Source organism: Varanus komodoensis, unplaced genomic scaffold (genome assembly GCF_004798865.1).
Source record: "Varanus komodoensis strain SLA01 unplaced genomic scaffold, ASM479886v1 scaffold35, whole genome shotgun sequence".
Lineage (NCBI taxonomy): Eukaryota > Metazoa > Chordata > Lepidosauria > Squamata > Varanidae > Varanus > Varanus komodoensis.
Window position 1 is genome coordinate 4,535,126 of NW_025335856.1, and position 21,565 is coordinate 4,556,690.

Genomic DNA, 21,565 nt, shown 5'->3' on the forward strand with positions numbered 1-21,565 from the left:
CTTCCACATGGTTCATCCAGCCAGTCGATCACTCCCCGCAGAGGAAGTTGGCTCCTGGCTGGAGAGCCTTTGTCCTTGGCAAATGCCTCCCTTTCCCCCCTTTCTCCCCAAGACTCAGCCATGTTGCCAGCAGAAGTTGGAGTTCAGCAGTGGAGAAGCCCTGGCAGAGAGGAAGGCCAAGCAGAGAGGCAGGCGTGAGGGTGAGCAAAGACGGGAATGGGTGGATGTCAGCTGGGACGCAGGCTCACCGTGGCTCCTTCTGCATGGCTGGCCTGCCCCCGCAGACATATCAGAAAAGATTCCTTGGGATGCTTATTGCAGAGAAGAGTGAGTTGGTGCGGCAGCTGCATCCTTGCTTCTCCCTCCCACTTTTCCGATGGAAAGATCCTTCCCCAGGTGCTTCTCAGCAAGGTGTGCGGTCACTTTCTTTGCAGATTGGTCTGTTTTTAAATATGTGCGTATGTTCTTCCTCTCCTTCTCCCTTTCCTGTTTTCTGTCTTAGGGGCGGAAGCCAGGCTATTTCTCTTTCCTGGATCCTTTTTCTCCTGGTGTCTGGCTCTTCATGTTACTCGCCTACCTCGCTGTGAGCTGTGTCCTCTTCTTGGTGGCCAGGTACCCATAACTTTTCCTTCAGTCCCTTTCCCCTGTCCTCACAGTGCCACCTACTGCCTGCTTCTAGGAACTGCACAGAGAATCTAATGCGGGCCCAACTGTAGGGGGAGAGAAGATTTGGGGAAGCCAAAGGGGTGGCTTCAAAGGGCACTGAAATGCCCCGTGAAATCAGGTGCTGTTGTTGAAGGAGAAGGAGAATGGCAGGTGCACAGGAACACTGGAAGCTGCCTTCTACTGAGTCAGACCATGGGTCCATCTTGCCCAGTTCTGTTGACACTGTCTGGCAGCAGTGGCTGTCCAGGGACTCAGGTGGGACTGCCCCCTGCACCTTCTGCATGCAAAGCCAGGCTCTGTCAGCTGAGCCACACACCCTTCCTGTGAACCCAGGTCCTAAAGGCAGTCCACGGTGTCCTGTGAGCAAACGCTAGGCTGGGGACCAACTTGGATGGTCCCTTCCAGGGGTTTTGCCGGATCGCACAGCACTCACTGACTGCTCAGATCCTTGCAATGAGCGTTGGGCCAGCTGGAGCTTGGCCTAACCCAGGAAGGCACTTGTCATGTCCAGTGACAGGCGTGGGTTTTGGAGGGCCCCTGGGCAGATGCCCTCAATGCATTTCCTCCCTCCCTGAGCCATGGTTGCCAACTGCTCTTGTTCCTCATCCGCTTTCATATTGCCTCTGCATCTTGTGTGCCAGATAGGCAGGGAGCCTGTGAGCCAAGGACCGTGGGCTCTCCCACCCTCCTCACAGCGGGAGTGTTGCCTGGGCTGGAGCAACAGGCAGGAAAAGAGGAACAAGTCCAGGGGCTCCTGCCAGGGGCTGGTGGGCATCTGGCCATGCTATTCCTTCACAGCCCTGGTTCAGTTGCTCAGCAAGGACCCACACTCAGAATCCCTGAGCATAAATTGGATGCACCTGCGCTAGTAAAAGATCTTGAAAGTGCAGACATGTGATATAATTTTAAGATGCATCAATAGTAGCGATGATAGTAGAACATGCAAGACCTGACTGACAAGCGATGAAGGAAAAAAAAAACATAAGTGGAGGCGAATCTTTCTGACTATAATGCACTGTTCTGTCCAAGATATAATGATGTATCTGTGCTGCAAAGATGTACTTCTAAACTGTTTCTTGCACACACTGAAAGCTTTTGCAACAGACAGCAAAGAAAGAGCTCTAGGATTGGTTTGTATTTGTGCTGGATTGGCCCTGGCTGAACAGAAGGGGCATTAAACCTCGAGAGGGGAACAGTGGAGATTACCATCGGCAGAGTGCAAACACGCAGCATATTGTTCCGTTTGAGGATGAAATCCATTCTGGAAAGCCAGGGTTAAGCACAGACTGGATGCTATGAAAACCAGCCCAAATGGAAGGTGGCCTTGCAGAGAGAACGTACGTTGATTGAGGCCAAGACTGCGGGAAGGAAGGAAGGGAGAGGAGCAAAGCAAAGATTTCCCCCCAGAAAACTTCAGTTCAGAGGCTGATAGCTCCGAAGTGGCAGGCCAGTGTAGCCACTCTGGGTTTTAGCCTGAAATGCTAAAGTGCTGCCCATGATGCTGAGCTGCACACGCCTAACCTCAGTACAGGTTCAGCACCACAGAGAGGTCATTAAAAGTTCCTGATGCAGATAGGCTGCTTCACTGACATGGAAATCTCCAGCCTTCACCGGCTTCGTCCTTTGGTTTGCCACAATAGCAGAGCTTTCTGGAAGCATTATAGTCTGAAATGATCGAACAGGACCTTTTTAGTCCTCTCTGCACAACTAGGCTGCAAGCCTTTTTAGTCCTCTCTGGACAACTAGACCTGATATCTGTCTCCCCTTATGTTTGCTCGAATAAACAAAACCAGGACTGGAAGCCACTGTGTTTACCTGAACTTCGGTCATATGCGGGGCACATGAAAACAGATGCCAAGGTGAACTTCACGAAAGCATTTGAAAACTGCCAATGCAATGTAGACATGGAAAGGTTTTAACAGCCCAGTCTTGCTTCCCTCTTCACTATAGCCCTGGACTTCAAGAAGATTTCACTAGTCATGATTATGATTATTAATTTTATTTCTATGCCACACAATAGCCAAAGTTTTCTGGACAGTTCACAACAGTTTTTCACAGTGCAGCAATAAAAATATGGATGCAATGAAATACAGTGTAAAACTCCAATATGGAAAATGCAAAACAGTTTAACCATCTAAAACAATTTCACTTCCAAATTGAGATCCCACCTCAATTTAGTAAGATAGCCAAGAGGTTGGGTGCCACGTCAACTCTTGGGGTGCACTCTGGATGCAGTGTGACCAGTTTGATTAACTGTAATGGATCAGACCCCCGTGTCCAACAACTCCACATCCAGATTGCCTGCTTTGCATACAGAAGCCCCCTACCCACCCACCTGGCAGCACCAGGTAAGGCTGGAGATATCCTGCTTGAAACTTCAGAGAGTTGCTGCTACCAGTCAGTGTTGGCTATACTGGGCATCATGGAACCATGATCTGACTCAGTAGAAGGCATCATCCTATGTCCCAGAGTAGACCCACTGATGGCTTGAGATTAGGACTGCAATCCTAAGAATACTTACCAAGAAGGACCGAGATTAGTGGAATTTGCTTCCAAGTCAATATGCATAGAATGTATATGTTTTGTTTATGTGTTATCTGTGTGGCTTGGCTTTTGCCCAAGGAGGCCAATCAGCATCCATGGACTTCCTCCTCTCTGTTTCATCCAAAGGTAGTTCAGGGTTGGGGGTCTGAAGCCCCCCACTCAGCTTCACGGTTGAGTTCCAGCCAGCAGTGTTACCACAATACCACCCTGGCTCTCATTGAACCACCCGTGGGCTGCAGCTGTTCCAGCTAGAACGCCCTGGCTTTGCCTCCACCCTGCAGCTGCAGGGCCTCTCCTTCCTCAGCTGCACAGGGGCAAAACTGTGCCTGGGAGGGGTCACGACGTAAGTGAGCAGGGAAAGCATTAGAAAGGTAAACCAGTGGGATTATTTAAGAAAAACACTGCTATTGATCAAACTAGCCTCAAAAGAGAAGGCTCTGCTTTGTGACCCTTGGATAACAGGCTGAAAATAGTTTGGAAGTGGGCGAAGATTTTTCTAAAGCATGGAATTTTATGCAGCTGCTTCCTCTCTGCCTGATCCTCTTAACTCCGAGAAGATACCTCTTTATCACCCAGGGATCAACCTTCTGGGGACAGTGGGGGAAAGAATGTTCTGCTCTTTTTTCCATATTAAAAAATGCACACCTTCTTCACTGAACTGCCTGGATGGATGGATGAGACCAGGCATCATGGCTTGCAGCTAGAGACACCTGTTCCCCCGGCACTAGCTGGGTTTTATCTGCAGCCCGTTTCTTCTGCAACATGAATCAGTGCTAACACCTTTGAAAAAATGTCATGAGAAGCCATATCTCAGTGTAGACAGTCCCAGACGGTGTTATCAAATAGTTTTAAATGCTGTGTGATGCTGAAAACCATCACTAGCCTATGAACGCGACAGCTTCAGCTCCACCAAGAGACCCCCAAGGGATGGCACACTTCCGTTTGAGCAATAGCATTGCAGCTTTGTAGCTTTATTACCGCACCTGCAAATGGTGTTGAAGTCTCTGGTGCCTCTTTCGCACATTTGAGGCATGCTGTTAGAATGTCTGAGAAGTCCAGACTGGAAAGCACCAGAGTGATGTTCAGGTGACAGGAAGTTCTGCTTTGACCAGGAGCTGCCAAAAGATAATATGGGCGAGATCTCCATCGCTGTCTGTGCATATCAACGACCGGAGCTCTTGTGGCTGCTCTTTGTTGAAAGAAATCCCACTGATCTGAAGGGTGGGCTTCTTCCTTGCTCTAAGAAAGCACATTGACCAAGGAAATAAGTTCCAGTGAATCCATTCCAAATGCACATGTTTAGGATGAAGCCACAAGGGTGCTCTAGGAAAAGTGCAGACTCTTTGTTAAAGAAAAGATGGAAAATTGTGTCTCTTTTCACCAATGTGAAGTTAAGGTTGTATTTGTGCTGCTCGCAGAAGGAAGACTAGTCAATGCTCTTCAGAAGAACAGATCACTTAGGTGCTCCTTAGGAGATGTACTCCGCGGTGTGGCATTGGAGGAAGCACTCTCACATTCCTCCCCCCAATCCCCCCCCCCCCCCGGCACTCTTCCCTGTTTTGGGAAAGCACGCCTTGCATTGCAGGGCTCTGTTTTCCCAAGGTTTCTGACCAGGAGGAAGAATGCCTTGCATGCACGGGGGGTGTTCCAGATCTAGGGAGCTGCTCTACACACAGATGTGGTTTCATCTAGCTCTGGCAATGCTGCTTCTGAGTTTCTTGGGCATTTTCCTGAACCTCCTTGGAGATGCCAGGAACCAGATCTAGGACTCGGTATAGGCAAGCAGGCGCTCTGCTCCCTCCCTGCAGTCTCACCTTCATGCACGCAGAGCAGGGGCAGAGGGGTGCAGGTGGAAGCCTCTGGGCTTTAGCAGGTGCACGCATAGCTGTGGCCACATCTGGGAAGCTGGTGCTGGCAGGGTGGGGCTTTGGGCAGCTCTCTGGAACGGGCCAGGAGCTGGAAGCAAGGAGACGAGCCAGGTGCTCTCGTCCATTCCAAGGAGTCAGCTCCGGGGACGAGCCCAGAGTCAGAGGTGAGGGCCAGCCAGAAAGCAAGACTGAAACAAGGGTCAAGAAAAACGTGTTTTCGGAAAAATAACTGGGGAAGTCTGTCTGTGGGAGAGGGAAGCCTCTTCTCATCGTTGCTTCCAGCTGTGCCCAGTCTTTACTTCCAGGTGACTGAATGTGTTGTGCTTTGATGCCACAGACTCACACCCTACGAGTGGTACAGCCCTCACCCTTGCTCCCAGGGGAGGTGCAACCTACTGGTCAACCAGTACTCTCTCGGCAACAGCCTCTGGTTCCCTGTTGGGGGATTCATGCAGCAGGGGTCCACGATTGCTCCCCGGGCCTTGTCCACGCGCTGCGTCAGCGGAGTCTGGTAAGAAAGCACGCGGCTCCTCTCTCCCATCGCGACGGTTCCTGTAGTCGTGGCAGTGGGGCTGATTTTCCATGAATGCCAGGCAGCGTGAGATGGAGCAGAAAGCACTGAAATAGATACACCACTGGGTCCAGATGCTCCCATTTGGAGAGGCCTTCCCGTTCCACTTCCCTGTGACTAACAGTGCAATCCTAGGACTGTTCAGTTGGAAGCAAGGCCTACAATTCCCAGCATGCTGGATGGGGAATTCTGAGCACAGTAGCACTTTTTCCTGCCTGAACATACAGGGGACTTTGGCCAAAGGTGCTTCTAGACAGACGGCTGCTCAGGCTACCTGTCCACTGTGAAGCCATCCCATCACTTTTGAAGAAAGACAAGGGAAGCAGAGAGGAGGCTGGGACACTGGGTGAAAATTCTGCGAAAGGGGACAGGCAGTATCACAGTGGGCGATATTGGAAGCACCCTAGGCAAGTCTCCCTTCAAGGAGCACATTCTGTTTTCAAAACAATAAGCTGGATCGTTCCACTGATGGGGACCTGGAGGTGAATCATGCTGCGGGTTTCCAGCAGCCTTGCTTTTCTGCTAGCCTCCTGCAACCTTGTGCCTTCCAGTCACATTTGGACTGCGACACCCAGAGTTCCTAGTCACTGGCTCTGCTGGATGGGAATTCTGGGAGTTGCAGTCGAAATACCTCTAAAGGCCACCAGGCTGGGTGTTCTCTGTTTTAGGGACTTCTTCCAGTGGAGCGATGGCTCTTCAGTATCTTTCAGGTCCAGGTTTGTTTGTTTGTTTGTTTTCAGGCAAAGGGGTTGTTAGCTCTGGGATGCAAAGCATGGACAATTTCCATTTGCCTTTTGCCTCCTTTTCCTTCCCCCAAGGTGGGCCTTCACCTTGATCATAATCTCCTCCTACACGGCCAACCTGGCGGCCTTTCTCACCGTACAGCGCATGGATGTGCCCATTGAGTCAGTCGACGACCTTGCTGACCAGACAGCGATCGAGTACGGCACGATCCATGGAGGTTCTAGCATGACCTTCTTCCAGGTAAGCCTTTTGCCATGTGGATAACAGGGAAAGCTGGACCACACTCCATTGGAGTGCTTCCAGTAGGATTTGTTCCCACCAGCTGGGGAAGGAACTTTGATCTCAGCCTGCATCTTAGGCAGCGTTCAATGCCTAGACCCATCCATTTAATGAGCCCTCGATGCTCTGTATAGCTCCTGTGTTGCCTCACTAGGAGCTGATTCAAATGATGAGAAAATAAGACACTGGGTACAGTCCTCCTAGGAGAAGTCAGAAATACAAGGGACTGTTTTATTTATGACGTCGTGATGCTGCCCTTCCACCACTTGGTGCATTTCACTGCTGACTGTGAATCCGAACTTTGGTCTCCCTGTCCTAGTACAACAGTCTTTAAAAAGGGGGGGAGGGGAATGGTAGAGCGTTGGCAGCCATCAGCTTGGTTCACACATAACCGTGACCCTTGCACTGATAAGTCATCCTTTTTAACCATGAGCAATTTAGAAGTACCCATAGGTTGTTGTTGGGTTGTGAATTTTGGGTTGTGGAAACCACTGCTGCTTGTTAATGCAAACCTAGACCGGTGGGTCATTCAAGGGTTCTTTGGCCGGGCTACAGAGGTGGCAAGAAAGACCCGTTCAACACTGCCAGCCACAGTGCCACAAAGGCACATGGCATGCAGGGAGGGAGCAGGTAAATGAGGAAAAAGAATCCTTAGGGGTTGGAAAACAAACCGTGGATTATACAATTATATACCAGACAAACCCTGGGTAAGGCAATGAATGAACCATGGCTTTCCATTTTGCCTAAACCAAGCCACTGGGGCTGTTTACAAGCAGTGTTCAGCCACTGTTGATTAATTTCTCCATGGCACCTGACACAGCTCCCTGGCCACCATTTTGCATATTTGGACAGAACCAGCATGTTCATAGCCTAACACGTCCTCCAAATTGCCTTCATGGGTTGTTTGAAGGGTGGGTAATCCTTGAGTAGCCCCAAGCTTATTTTAGGGTTGTTTGGGTTTGTCTACCCACTCTCACAACCCACAGTGCCAGGTTCATACAATTCAGCAAGCCATGGCTAGCATGCATGCCCACAGGTATCAGTAACTGAGTGTTCCTCTGGGAACCGGATGTGTCACAAAGGCTCCCAGAGGTAAACTGAGTCATGGCGGGCTGCCATACCATGAACAGCAGGGGGAGATCCAGTAACAATTAGATGCCAACACCGATGAAGAGGAGTTGGAGGCTGGATGTTACCCTTTGATCACCTGTTGAACATCAGAAAGGCTGCCTATGATACTACGTGGCTTTTTTTCTGTCCATATGATTCACCTTCCAAAAGAGAAGCTGACCTCCTGATGCAGAAGCAAGTGGACATTAATGAGTTAAGGTGCCCTTCTATGCACATTTAGATAAATAAAAGGCTTGCAAGAGCTAACATATCCTACAAGGACCTTGGGATTTTCTAGGAGTTGTAGGCCTTTTGTCTGTCTAAACTTGTATAAGATTTCACCCTTGATGTCTTTACAGCGCTTGATGGTGTGCAGTTGAAAATAGGGATTATTTATTAAAAGCTGAAGTCCCAGAATGGGGAGACAGCTCTGCTCACTTTGCTTTCAGCTAAACCAAAGTCTTACAACTATTTGCAATGGAAGTTCAGCAAGAACTGTTGCAGCAAAACAGTTGCGCTTTGGTGCTCACCCCAGGTGTTTTAAGCATCTCCGTTTCTGGCTGTTCAGTATTTTACCTCTTTGAATCTGAAATTGTTATTGCCGCTTTTAAAGTAAAACTTTTTCATGAGTTTTATTACTGGGCTTTTTATCATTGGTTGCATTCCTTTTGCTTTCATTGTGTGTCTTGTCCTGAGAGCTTCTGCTATATGATGACTCAAAAACTGAATTATTATCATTAATAAGAAGAAGACAGATAGACTGAAGGGAGAAGGTAGAGATCAAGAGTGTTCTTGCTTGAAAACATTCAAAAACCCAACGTAGCAATGCTGGTCCCAAAAAGATAAGAAATTCTAGCACATTGAGGTTCACCTTTGGGCATGTGATGAATGCTTCACTAACGAACAACTCCAGGCAGCCACCAACCATCCAGACTTGGTAAACAGGCCTTTAAGATCAGGGCTTGATCACAAGTCTTGGCCACTTTTATTTGAAAAACCAAAGCACTGCTGTGTTGCTTTTTATTTCATTCCTGGTTCTTACTGATTTAGGCCAGAATTTAGGTAGGGTCCAAAAGAGCTCTGAATCAATTTCCAAGACCAATTTAAAGCTGCCAGTAGTGACCTCAAATATCCTTAATGGTCTGGGACCAGGTTACCTAAAGGACTACCTTCATCGTATGAACCTGCCCAAGACCTTCAGCTGGCTTCAGGGACGCTACTCTTAGTTTTCCTGTGGTGGTCTTCTGATTAGTGGGTTCCAGGTGCAGAGCCTTTTTGGTGGCGTCTCCCTGGAATGAATTCCTTCCTCAGAGATATCCAGCAGGCCCCTTCTCTTTATAACTTCAGGTGGGCTACCAAATTTTATTTTATTTTATTTTATATTTTATTTTATTTTATAGAAGCCTTCTGCCTACTTTAATTATACTGTTCCTGCCTTTAGTATCTGTTTGAGTGATGCTAATGTTGCTCTTTTAACATCTGGTCCATAAACACTTTTAACAAGTTCTGGTTCGTGTATGCATCCATTCATAAGGCTAAGAAGGCATGTTTCCTCAGGTAGAATCCATTGTGAGGGTCTGGGGACTGGAGGGGCTCTCCCTTTCTTTTAACGTATGGCTTTACCCTTATTTAAATTTTCTTTTCCCTTGCGAGTTTCTGCAGACATCCAACATTTCCTGCTATGTGGATTAGCCCTCAAACAGCGAGGGCCAGCAGTACTAAGAACAACTCATTCCTTTGAGTCCAAGCCAGGATTTTCCACTGCATCTTACGTTCTCTTTGCAGAATTCTCGGTATCAGACATACCAGCGAATGTGGAATTACATGTACTCCAAGCAGCCAAGTGTCTTTGTCAAGAGCACGGAAGAAGGGATTGCGCGGGTGCTCAACTCCAACTATGCCTTCCTCCTGGAGTCCACCATGAACGAGTATTACCGTCAGCGCAATTGCAACCTCACGCAGGTCGGGGGCCTTCTGGACACCAAGGGCTACGGGATTGGCATGCCAGTCGGTAGGCAGCGAAGCAAAATTCTAGCTATTCTGAGCTGTCTGCCGAGGATCAGGGCACTCACTGTGTGACCGCCTGCAGAGTTTTGGCGATTGGGCAGTATGGAAAAGAAATAAAGGAAGAATAGGCTGAAAGAGGTTCAGAATGAGGCCAAATGGATTTTGCAGCCCTATTTTTTATCCTGGGGCTTCAGATGGAGAATTGCTTGATGAAAGATTTAAGCATCTTTAACTGACACCGCTTCTTTGCATTTAATTTACTCCTTATTCAAATTTGATTCAGTCTGTATGGCAGACGCAGGCAGATTTTGATTGATTTTTAAGTGGGTCCTGCTGATCACACTGTAATGATGCCTGCCTGATAATGTTTAGGGAATTGCTCCATGTTTTTCCAAAGTGAGCTGCAAAAGAGGAAGATGTGGGAACAGCTAACTAGTAGACATTCCTGCTGTGATTCAGTTGCAGCTGATGTGTTGATTCTGCTTTTCTGTATTGCTCATGCCAGGGCACTGAGGAATTTGCAGGCAATGACATCTTCCAAGAGGAGAAGATGACAATTCCTGACCACCTTTGGAAAGACATGGACAAATAGTCTGAGGTGGTATTTGGAACAGTTACACACTTACAGGGAGCAGAATGGCTCCTCAGAACAGCCAGATCAGTTGTGATTAAATGGCAGAATATCCTGCCTTGCATGTGGAAGATTCCCGCTCCACTCATGACATCTCAATAGCACAGAGAAGGCCTTCTCTGAAACCCTGGAGAGTCACAGCCAGTCACTGGAGACATCCTGAGCTAGCTGGTACCATGTTAGGACTTGACACAAAGCAGGTTCCAGTGCTCCTCTTCAGCTTTGGAGGTGCCCCATCAGGAACCCTTCATCTGCCCTGGGTGACAACTCAGGGAGCAGGTGTGGTGCAGTCAAGAGGGCTGGGTGAGATCTGGGACGTTGGTTAAAAGTTTCAGGACCCTGGACAGCAATCCTGGGGCTGGAGAACTAAACTACCCCAGCAGAGACTGGGAGTAACTGGGAAGCTTTTGCAGTCAGACCAGGAAAATTTCTCTGGAAACTCCAAGCCACAGCAGCTAGCAGACACTGAACAGATCCAGGGTTTAGGCCCATGAACCCAAAGAGTATGTGCATTTCTATATGCTGATTTACATATGTCCTAAACTCTCTCTGCGTGTGTGTGTGGTGTGTGCTCCTTTAAAGGTCTCCCCTTTTTAAAAGAGATGCATGGCCAGGGGAGAGGAAGAAAGAGTCAATGGGGGACAGCAGGGTGTGGGGAGCATTGTGGGCAGAAAGAAGGCTAAACAAGGGGGCTTGGATGCCACGGAAGTCATGGGGGCCTCTGCCTCATTGCTACACCAAGTGCCCATGGAGGACAGGGTGGTGGTCTCTCAGAGGCGTGGAGGCCCAGATGAAAGATTTGGGACTCCTGCTCTACTAGGCTGTCCCTTGGCAGCACCCCTGCTTGAGGTGCTTCACCCTATGTGGCCGGGTCTGGCTGTCAGGGCCGGGATCCTTTTTCTGCAGGCATGGGCTTCTCAGGGAATGCAGGTTGGGGATGGGAAGAGCCAGTTCCTCCTTTCTGCTTCCCAGAATCTCCCTGACTCCTGCAAGACCTCAGGTCTGAGTCCGTGGGCCCCACTACAGAAGGAACAGGAAGTAGTTCTGAGGGACCCCAGAGTCCCTGTCCTTGGAAGCTTCTATTTCTAATGGGTGCCATGACGGGGGTGGGGGGAGATTCTGCTTTCTTGAGAACTTGGTGTCCAGGAGAGAGTTAGCTATCCTCTCCTGATGGTTGCTTTCTGTTGCTCCATCACTGTTAGAACTTCATGATGGAGGAAGGTGGACCTGCTGCATAAATGAGGGACTAACCGGTATCATAGCCATGCATTAGAATGTGGATTGCCATTGACAGATACAGAACAGAAGGACCAAAGCACACAATTTCATGTAGAGTAGGGGTGGTCAGGAGGGCATATGGATCTCTTCCCTGAATTGCATCTTGTCCCCTAGCTACACTTCCCCCCAACCCCTGCAACTGGGGATTAATTCCTTGGAAACAGATCGTAGCACAGTGGTAGAACCCTCACTTTCCATTTGGAAGATCCCAGTTTAAATTGCTGGCATCTCTAGTTAGGACTGGAAAATTCCTGTCTGAAGCCCTGGAGAACACCTGCCAGTCAGTGCAAACATAGACAGCAGCATTACCTGCACGCAAGGTTGAGTATGGATTGTCCTTGAACTGTAGGTTGATGTTGAAAAGTGGGTTCTTGTGCTATCTGAACCCAGTCAAGATAAACCATGGTGAACAAGCCATAGTTCACAACCCAACAGCAAACCATAGGTTCTTTTCATGGGTCGGTCATGGTTAACAAGCCATGGCTTGTTAGAGAAGCTGGGTTCAGACAATATGATAATTCATGTTTCAACAACAGCCCAACTACTGAGTGTAGATTATTGTGTTGTCAGAACCCAGTAAAATAGATCAGTTGTTTAAATTGCTCTAAAGCAGGTGCCTCTGTTCTCATTTTGGAACCCAATCAAGCGAAAGGCACCTGGGTGAAAGCCTGTTTAGGAGAATGGCAATGGGTGAATGTTTATTCTTCCCTAAAAGTTGAGTGACTGTTAGGCTTCACCACTAAAATAAGTAGAATTTCCAAGGAGTCAGAAAAGTACAAGAGGACAAGCATCTTAGTTCTTCATGTTATTCCAATACATTTTCAGATGTTGTTTTCACAGAACACTCTTCTCCCATGCTACCATTTCAAAGACTGAGGCAATCCAAAAAAATTAATTTCAAAAACCTGATTAACTCGCACTCGTGGTTTTCGGAAATGTTTTTAAAATGCTGAACTCGATGTAAACAAACTAACAAACAACTCAGCCAGAACGATCCACTTGAGATCCAGCTGTAAAGAAACATGCAAGGTCCACTCCACCTCTGAAATGAAATTCCTCCTGGCCTTGCAGGTTCTGTTTTCCGTGATGAGTTTGACTTGGCCATTCTCCAGCTGCAGGAGAACAACCGTCTGGAAATCTTGAAGCGAAAATGGTGGGAGGGCGGGCAGTGCTCCAAAGAAGAAGACCATCGAGCAAAAGGTAGAATTCATGGCTTTTTCTCTCCTTCCTCTGCTATTTGTCTGATCATGGGAAAGAGCGTAGTGAGACTGTCACCAAAGAGAAATACGCAGGCACTGAGGCGGTGTCACCTTTCCAGCTCAGGGGTTTTAGAGTCCTCCTAACTTAAGAGATCTTTCTTAATAATGTGAGGAGAAAGCCAAGCCACTGGCTGGCGTGTCCCTTGCTGTGTGTTCTTGCCTGGAGCAAAGAGAATGAAAACAACCAAATGACAAATATTGGAGGCATATGGAGGACAAAGGGGGCATCTAATGAATGCTCACCTCATCACAGTAGAAAATAGATCATGCAAGGGAAGCTATCCAAATGCTGAGGTCTTTTAGAAGGCAATGGAACTTCTTCCGAAGTGGCTGCTAGCTAACAATCAAGTCTAAGGACCATTTAGAAATGAGCGGGCGAGGGACAGAGGCTTTGATAATAAACCTCTGGAGCTGAAGGGTAGGACCTTCTGGGAAAGTTATGCAAAGCACCATAAAAGATGTGGCTTTAGGTCACCTTCCCCAAACTATCAAGCGTTGCAGCCAAAAGCAATTGGCGGGGGAGAAAAGGGACTGTTATTCTAACCTCAAAACGGGAAGGGTTCATTTTACTTTATTCTTGGGAGGCAAACAGGCTTGTCTGCATATGGAAAGGCCTTAATATTTACAAGATCAGGGAGCCAAAGACCAGCAGGAGTGTGTGGCCTGCACAGATGCTTCTTTGGGAAAGCAGACATGAACGAGGAATGCCAGGTTTACAAGCTTGCCTTCCGTCTGTCCGATTACCTTCATCTCCATTTGTCAAGTTGTTTTGGGTTAAAGCAAACTGGATGTCCAGAACCTGTATGAGCTGCACAACCAAATTCTGAACAAAGGCAGAGATGAATTGAGGAGGGGAGGGACACTCTAGGGATATTTTTGTGGGTGGGGGAAGCTTGTATTTTCTCTGCTGATCCAAAATGTTCCAAATGGTGGGGAGAAAACTTCAAGGAGCCCTGCAGCTGATCTGTCTTCTTTCCCTTCAAGTTCTTTGACTATCTTGTTAAAATATAAAATATTCTTTCATGATGAACCCTGGTGCAATTTGATTTTAAGATCCGGCTCAAAGCCATTTTTAGCCATTCAGCATAGATCCGAAGCCATTTTTGCAGAGACAAAATTACATTAGAGGAGAGCTTTTGAGTGCCTCACTGGCTGGTATCAGACATCCAGAGACTTATGAGAGCACTAATTGCTTTACCTTGACATCTCAAAAATATAACTGAGCTTCAATGGGATGAAAATAAACTGATGAATTATGAAATAGTTACTACTGAGAGAGACAGAGAGAAGAAAGACAGCACAGAGGGATCTGTCACTCAGTGAAGGTACAGAGGAAGAAACGATGCTCTGACGGTTCCCAGACAGCAAAAGCAGCTCGTGAGCTCATTCCAGCCTAGATGTGGGAGTGGAGGACCGTTTGTGGCTGTGATGGCACCAGAGATACCATCAGGGAACAGAATAGCTCTAACATCAAAACAGCCTCAGGTGTTGTTGCTCCTGATGGATATCAGGCCCTTTACCTCCAGGGGTAGAGATTCTTCACACAAAGCCACTTTGAGATGGGGTGGCAGGAAAACAAAGTGTGACCTGCCTGGTCAACATAACCCAGGTAATTGGCAGGAGTTAACACATAAGCATCAAGCATCAGGTGAGCGTGCACCTGTAGGCATCCACCTGCAGACCTACCCTACCTACTTCAGATTCTCTTACTCCCTTTATAGCTAGCTGCCTAGATCGGTATTTGCCACCCACCTGGAACCCTCTCTGCTTGCACACACTGGAGGCACTGCGTGGCTGGGAGCATCCCATAAGGTGGTGCGAGAAGAACGGTGGAGAGCAGCCAAGAGGCTTGACTCTCCACCTCAAAAAAATGGACAAATGACATGGTGGGTCAGTGATTTACAGGAGTGCTGGTGGTTGCCCAAACGCTGCACAGAGATTAAGTCAATATATTATTGATTTTCATGCATTGATTTACCAGTCTAGACAGGAGAGGAAGATTGTGTAGGTGTCATGTGCTTACTAGTGGTACATAAGAACCTCAGCACAAACACTGTGTAGTTTGTGGTCAATGATTCAGTTGACAGGTGTGTCTACCTGAGACCCAAGAATACGAAGCAGCAGGGACAAAGTTGTGGCTTAGATGTTTCAGCTGGAGTGACAGGCTTAGTAGCGTCAGTGTTTTTCGTGGGTCCAGCACATTGTGACCTCCTGGTATCCTTCTGGTGTTGCTAAATTAGAAGGGATGAGAGGCAGGGACCACGTGTTCCGTGTGATTCGAGAGAAGATCAGCATTTCAGAGGCTGAAGGCATGAGTGGATCCGCAGCGATTTATGTAGCAGCAGATCCTTGCATTATTTCTATTCGTTGGCCTCCTTGGATCGATAGAACTAACATGATTAAAGATAGCAGGAGGTTCCTGATGGACTTCCACCCACCATTCATAGGCACACAACTCTCTTTTTTCCATGAAATCACCAGGTAGTTGAATGATGGTGCATGGCAAGCCCTCGAGGCAATCTTGAAAGAGATCAGGCAGGCACTAGGAAAAACTGAAGAAAGCCAAAGACCTGTTTTTGGTGCTTCTACTGGTCTAAGTTGTCAAGCTGATTTTTCCTCTGCTTTCATTTTCCTCCCCACTTTCCACGTTCTTATCTGCTTAAAATAAAAAGTCCTCCTCCAACTTTTTTTCTTTGTTATGTAAGCAGAAATCTCAGGTCATTTGTGTGCAATTTCAAATACTAACCACAATTGAGTGCTATCAACACACATCAAATGTATTTTATGTTTCTGGTATTTTTCTTGCGTGGTGCTATGGTCTCATTTATCATCTTATCTTAAATTTCTAAGCTGATGCATCCATTCTACTCTTCACTAAGTTTCTAAATGCTTGACCTGGGGAAGAGATTTGTACCGAACAATCTCTCTAACTACCCTTAAGCCTCTTTCCTGTTCCATCTACAAGTCCTTTAAGTATAATCTGCAGTGGAAAACTCTTTGTTAGATGATTTCAAGAAACAATTATTTTAACATTCACTCATCAGTCCTGAAAATGCATCCTTTAGCAGTTTGCTGTCGCCGGGCAACCAACTGCATGTAGCAACATTTCAATGCTTTGATGTGATGTGTAGGATTATGAAGGTCAAGGTTTTCCTTTCAAACTTTGCCTGTATGCAAATAAATGTAGCTAGCCCCTCAGTCATTAAGGATGCAATCTTATGCACATTAAAACAGGAAAAAATTCAACACCTTGCAGCATCATGTCCTAATTAAGGAAGGGGAAGAATTACAAGTTCTCCACATTTTGTGTTGTATTACAGGGTGATCTTGTATTTGCACTAACGGTGTGATATACTGCTTATATGGTTTTTATACAGTAAAATGAAAAAAACACCCTGTTTTGGAGAGATGGGCTTTAGATTCGCTCCAAGTTTATCAGCAAAGGGTTCGGTAATCCCGTTAATTTAACGCAGCATCAAGTGGTCCTTTGCAGTTAGCCTGCTGCTGCAGCTCTTTCCGTTGGTGTTTTTGGCAGGCCTGGGAATGGAGAATATAGGTGGGATCTTCGTGGTTCTGATATGTGGTTTAATCGTAGCAATTTTCATGGCGATGCTGGAGTTCTTATGGAGCCTCCGACACTCGGAACATTCTGAGGTAAGTCTTTGCTGATGGCATATTTGCTGCTAATATTTGATTGTACCTGCTGGATACAGTTTGAACAATCTGAAAGGTTCCACACCATACGGAATCCTAGCTAAGACTGATTATTTAAATTAGTGGTATATCAAAGGCCAAGAAAATGAGCTGTGGTAGGATTTCGTATTCATGTCTGTATCGTTCTATATTTGGCATAATGGACAATGGCACTGGACTTTAAAAAAACCCTGGAATTTAAGTAGTTGGATAAATACTGCCATGTAGACTCCATGTCATCCTAACAGACAACAACTTTTGAGGAATTCTACTAAAAGTAACAATATATTTTATATAATGTTTTTGAAGGTAAAGTTAACTCCAGATATTTTCCTTGTTCACTAGGGCTGAAGTGAAGCAAGGATGTACTTTATGAAATTTGCTCACCCTGAAAACACACCCAGTCCTTTTTCAATCTACTTCATGGGCCCTTTTTCACAATTATTATGTGCAGAGGAATGGTGAAATGGGGAGATATATCACTACAGACACACAGTCAGGGTTCCTATCAAAACCTTGGTTTATAGGAACTGGAATTAATCCCTCTTTGCAAATGAAGCTAATTCAGAGTGAGGGCATGATCTGCTTAAGGACTGCTGCCCTCACTCGGACACCTGCTTTTCTGTGCTGAGATATGCCATCGCACAGCCAAATATAATTGGCTATGTGATGCAACTGAACCAAAGGGGGTATTTTTCCAACATAAATTATGCTGGAGGTGTTGTCAGTTGGGACCGTGAACAGCTTCAAAGCAGCAACAAGAAGTAGGAGCTGGGTGTCTTTGTCTGCAGAGCAGCTTCCCCAACAACCTGGCAAAACTACTCCATGGGCAAGTCCCTACCAATCCACATCCCCCATTGTCATCTCCAATCAGGAACCAGGATACCAACCCTCCACCCCACACACACCAGGAGAACTCCTAACAGGCTCCATGGCTTGGATGAACAACATCCGCAAGGCAGAACAGATGTTGCCCACCCCAGCTTGAAGCGATAAGATAAGGCCTAAAGTGCTTGGTACTCATGTTGGAGGCCCCATGAGGGATCCAAGAAGACCGGCAGATGATTGGCACCAATTCTGACAACATTGTAGGGATTTCAGGATCCACAGGTGGAGAAAGTGCTTTTCCAAAACCCAGTAAAAAAGTGATATCATCGACAGACAGGTTTTAGACAAAGGGATATCAAGCAGTTGGGAGAGAGTGGTGGAACCAGAGTGACAGAAGCAGGCTCCAGGGATGCTGAGGTCGTGCCTTTGGGAAACTGACCTCCTGTTTACTTGACAGGTGTCCATCTGCCAGGAGATGGTGACAGAGTTGCGTAGCATCATCCTCTGCAAGGACAGTTTCCACCCCCGCCGGAGGCGAGGGGGGATCATGCGGACTCGCCCCGTTATACCAGAAGAACGACGAGCCCGTACCACGACCACCCTCAGCAATGGCAAGCTCTGTGGTGCGGGAGACCCCGACCAGCTGGCCCAGAGACTCGCACAGGAGGCCGCCCTGGTCGCCAGGGGCTGCACGCACATCCGTGTGTGTCCTGAATGCCGGAGGTTCCAAGGCCTCCGGGTCCGGCCAGGACCAGACTCTCCCATGCAAAGTGATGAGAGCTTGGAATGGGAGAAGGTGACAAACAGCAGCGAGCCCGAGTAAAGCAGCTGGAAGGTGGCAAAAAAGAAGGCGCTAATGTTCCATTTTACAGAACATGAGACTTGTGCACAGTGTGGAACTATTTTTAAATTAATAAAGCAGCTCCCCAGCTTCTCAAGAGCAAATCGAAGCTTTAGGCTGGGGGCTGAGCCCAATGGGATCCTTTTGTTACCTGTCTTATATGAGAGATTATCTAACCTACCTACTTCCTGAAGCACCAGGAGGAAGCCCCTCCAGCTAGGCTAGGAGGACCCTCCTAGCAACCAGCCTCTGAGAAACTGGAGGCCAGGGGTCAGGAAAAGTCACCCAGAGGAGATGTCAACCAGTGCCACAAATATCCTCAAATAACCAGGCAGAAAGGGGTCACGCTGCCACATGGACTTCTTCCTTTGAGGAAGTTTTGTTTTCCTTTGGAAGGTGGGTGGGAGAGGTACATGCCTTCCAGTTCATTTCAGGTGCTTCAGCTGTACTCCAGCACACCTGAGTTCAGGTACTAAACTCATATGCCTTTCCTTCCTGGTTTCATGGGCAGGGCAGGAAGTTGCTAACGGTGGCCAGGGAGGAAGGGATCACTTCCATGTAGCCACCAAGGAAAGTTCCATTCCAAGAGTTACAAAATCCAAAAAATACACTGAACTCAGAACAGCTAGCATTTCAGGGCTTGGGGTCTGTTCCTTTTCTTTACTTCTTCTCTTCTTCCTTGCACATCTTTCTGCCTTCCTTGCTTTAGTCTTTCTTTCTATGGGTTTTGAGAAAGCTAATGAATAGGAGAAGGTTCTTGGGGCAGAGCTGGGGGTAGCCGCCTGCCCTTGCCCACCAGCAGAGGGTGATAGAATTGCACCATCCCTGTCCGGAGGCGTCCTCACAATTCATTTCACGAACCCGTGAGGACTGCTGTCCTTTCAACCAGTAACGTCCAGATCCAACAGAGTCTCTTCTGGCCCAGCCGGCATCTCGTGCCAGAGAGTTTCCTTGCCACAAGACGTCCTTGAGGGAAGGCCATCAGAAAGGGGTGGCCCTGGGTTCCGTGACGGTCCAACTCGAATGGGCCAGGAAATCCCCAGCTACAACTTTGTGCCAATATGGGTTGCCCATTGGAGGGTTTTGTTTCTTGATTGACAATTCTATGCAATTTCTGACTGTAAAAATAAGAGGGAGACATTCAGAGGTGGTGACAAACAGAGGTCAATGACTATCCTGTCCTTTATTTTTATTTTTGGAGGGAGGTGTTTTTGAATGTACTGAAATAAAAGATGTCCTTCTATAAATGTAGGGTTTCTCCCTCTATACCCTTGATATTCAGAGGTTTCTGGGATCCTAGCTCACAGCAGGAGAAGGGTCTGTAATTGCCTGTGGCTTATGCGGTTTATTACACTCTTTCTATCCACATAGTTTTCCACCTGATTCAAGCAGTGTTGTCTTGGTAGTGGTCACAATTTAACACCCAGCATCCTTGGCCCCTGGATTTGAGTGAGTTTCATTGCATCAAACTGTGCTGGGACTCTGCTTATGGTCATTGTTATCAACTTATCCTAAGAAGTGATGGTGGAAGATATTCACAATCCTTTTAACTCATTGAGAGATTTAATACTAGTTCTCAACTCTGGGAGGAGGGTTGTATCAACTACAGCCAAAGAGAGAGGGGGAAATGAAATGAAATCATCTCTAATGTGCAAGTGTGAAAGAGAGACCCTTCGTTTCCTGTTCTCAGCTCTTAATATGGTAAGGAAACTTCAGGTCCCCGACAGCAACAAATGCTGTGAACAAAGCAGAAAAGTGAGAAGATAAACTGTTATGATTAGCCTACCAATAGAGAACGCTCTCCCCTAACCCTCGGAAGTTGGCATCAAACACAGAATGAAGAGAGAGAGAGAGGTCTGGATTGATGTTCTTTGTTTATGTTTTAATAACAGAAAGCCTTTGCCCTTCCCTGTTCAGATGGGAATAATGAGAAATTATTTATGCTGTTCATATTCTGCCTTGTCCCTAAGGAGTGCAAGGCAGTTCCTTTGCTTCCCCTGCCCACTCCACCCCCACAGTTTGCTCACAACAAGCCCTTTGAGGTAAGTCAAGCTGAGACGGAGCAATAGTGCCAGGATCAGCTTCAGCTCTGAAGAGTGATTTGAACCTGAACCTTCCCGGTCCTGTGGCACTCCCACTGATGCAGCATCCCACACGTTCTTGTATTGGGCTTGTTATATGCTAAGAACTGTAGTTGCAAGCAGAGCACAGCTGATGCCAACATGGACACAGCCTTCATTCATGTTATGTTCGCATTATGAAATGAACACAAGGGAAGCTCTTCTCCATCTTGCAAGAAGCTGAACCTGCTGATGTTTCCACTTAAGAACATAAGATCAAGGATCCAACAGCCGATTGCTAACTAGGTGCCTTGTTTGGAAACCAACAAACAAGACAGGGCATCAAAGCCCTCTCTCATAACTGTTCCTCAAGTGGCTTCCACCCGTTGTTCTAACTGGGTGATATTAAAACCACTTATTGGTGTCTTTGTATCTCATTGACTGAGTTCAGACAATCTGATAGCCCACACTTAAAGGCTGAGTATGAGTTGAGCATGGGTTGTCACTGAACCATGGGTGATGATCCAAATTTGGGTTATTGTGTTGTCTGAACATGAGTTGCTAACCATGAAGAACCCATGAAAAGAACATATGATGCCAGGAAGTACTTCCTGACCGTTAGGACCCCGAGGGCATGGAATGGGCTTCCATGGGAGGTGGTTGAAGCCTCATCAGTGAGAGTGCTTAAGGATAGGCTGGACATGCACATGGTGGGCATCATGAGTGCAGCCGTCTGGAGCTGGGATCAGACTAGATGGCCCAGTAGACCCCTTCTGACTCGCTCTGTTTCAATGTTTCTATGATTTATTGTTGGGTTGTGAACTGCAGATTATTCACCCTTGTTTTTTATCTTGGCTCAAAAACAACACACATTCAGCTTATGCGTGTGGGTTATTGTGCTATCTGAACTGGGCAATGAATGCAGGTGGTCCTTTGATCACAATCCACATGTCGGGCCACCTCAACTTTGTTGGGCCACCACAAGAGAACAAGTGTGTGGTCATGGAGCAGAACTGAATGGAAAGTGTAGTCTGAAATAAGACGTGGTCCTACTAGCTCAGAAGTTTGTGAAATCCACTATCGCTCAGTCCTTCCACGGACTGACCACTCTCATATCCATCTTTCTGACAGCAGGCGCATGGGGGAAAGACTTCTGTCTGAGACGATGCTTTGTTTAAAGGCTGAC

At 47.2% G+C, this 21,565-nt stretch overlaps 1 protein-coding gene across 1 annotated transcript in view; it reads left to right on the forward strand.

Moving 5' to 3' along the window:
* The window catches only part of GRIK4 (glutamate ionotropic receptor kainate type subunit 4), a 128,402-nt gene extending 110,101 nt beyond the window's left edge, over nt 1-18,301 (forward strand). The window contains exons 13-19 of the mRNA XM_044439488.1: nt 503-612; nt 5,416-5,589; nt 6,468-6,633; nt 9,568-9,793; nt 12,770-12,898; nt 16,493-16,611; nt 17,936-18,301. Coding sequence (XP_044295423.1) covers nt 503-612; nt 5,416-5,589; nt 6,468-6,633; nt 9,568-9,793; nt 12,770-12,898; nt 16,493-16,611; nt 17,936-18,301 — 1,290 coding nt within the window. The remainder of the gene's footprint in view (nt 1-502; nt 613-5,415; nt 5,590-6,467; nt 6,634-9,567; nt 9,794-12,769; nt 12,899-16,492; nt 16,612-17,935) is intronic.
* The last annotated feature ends 3,264 nt before the right edge of the window (nt 18,302-21,565 follow it).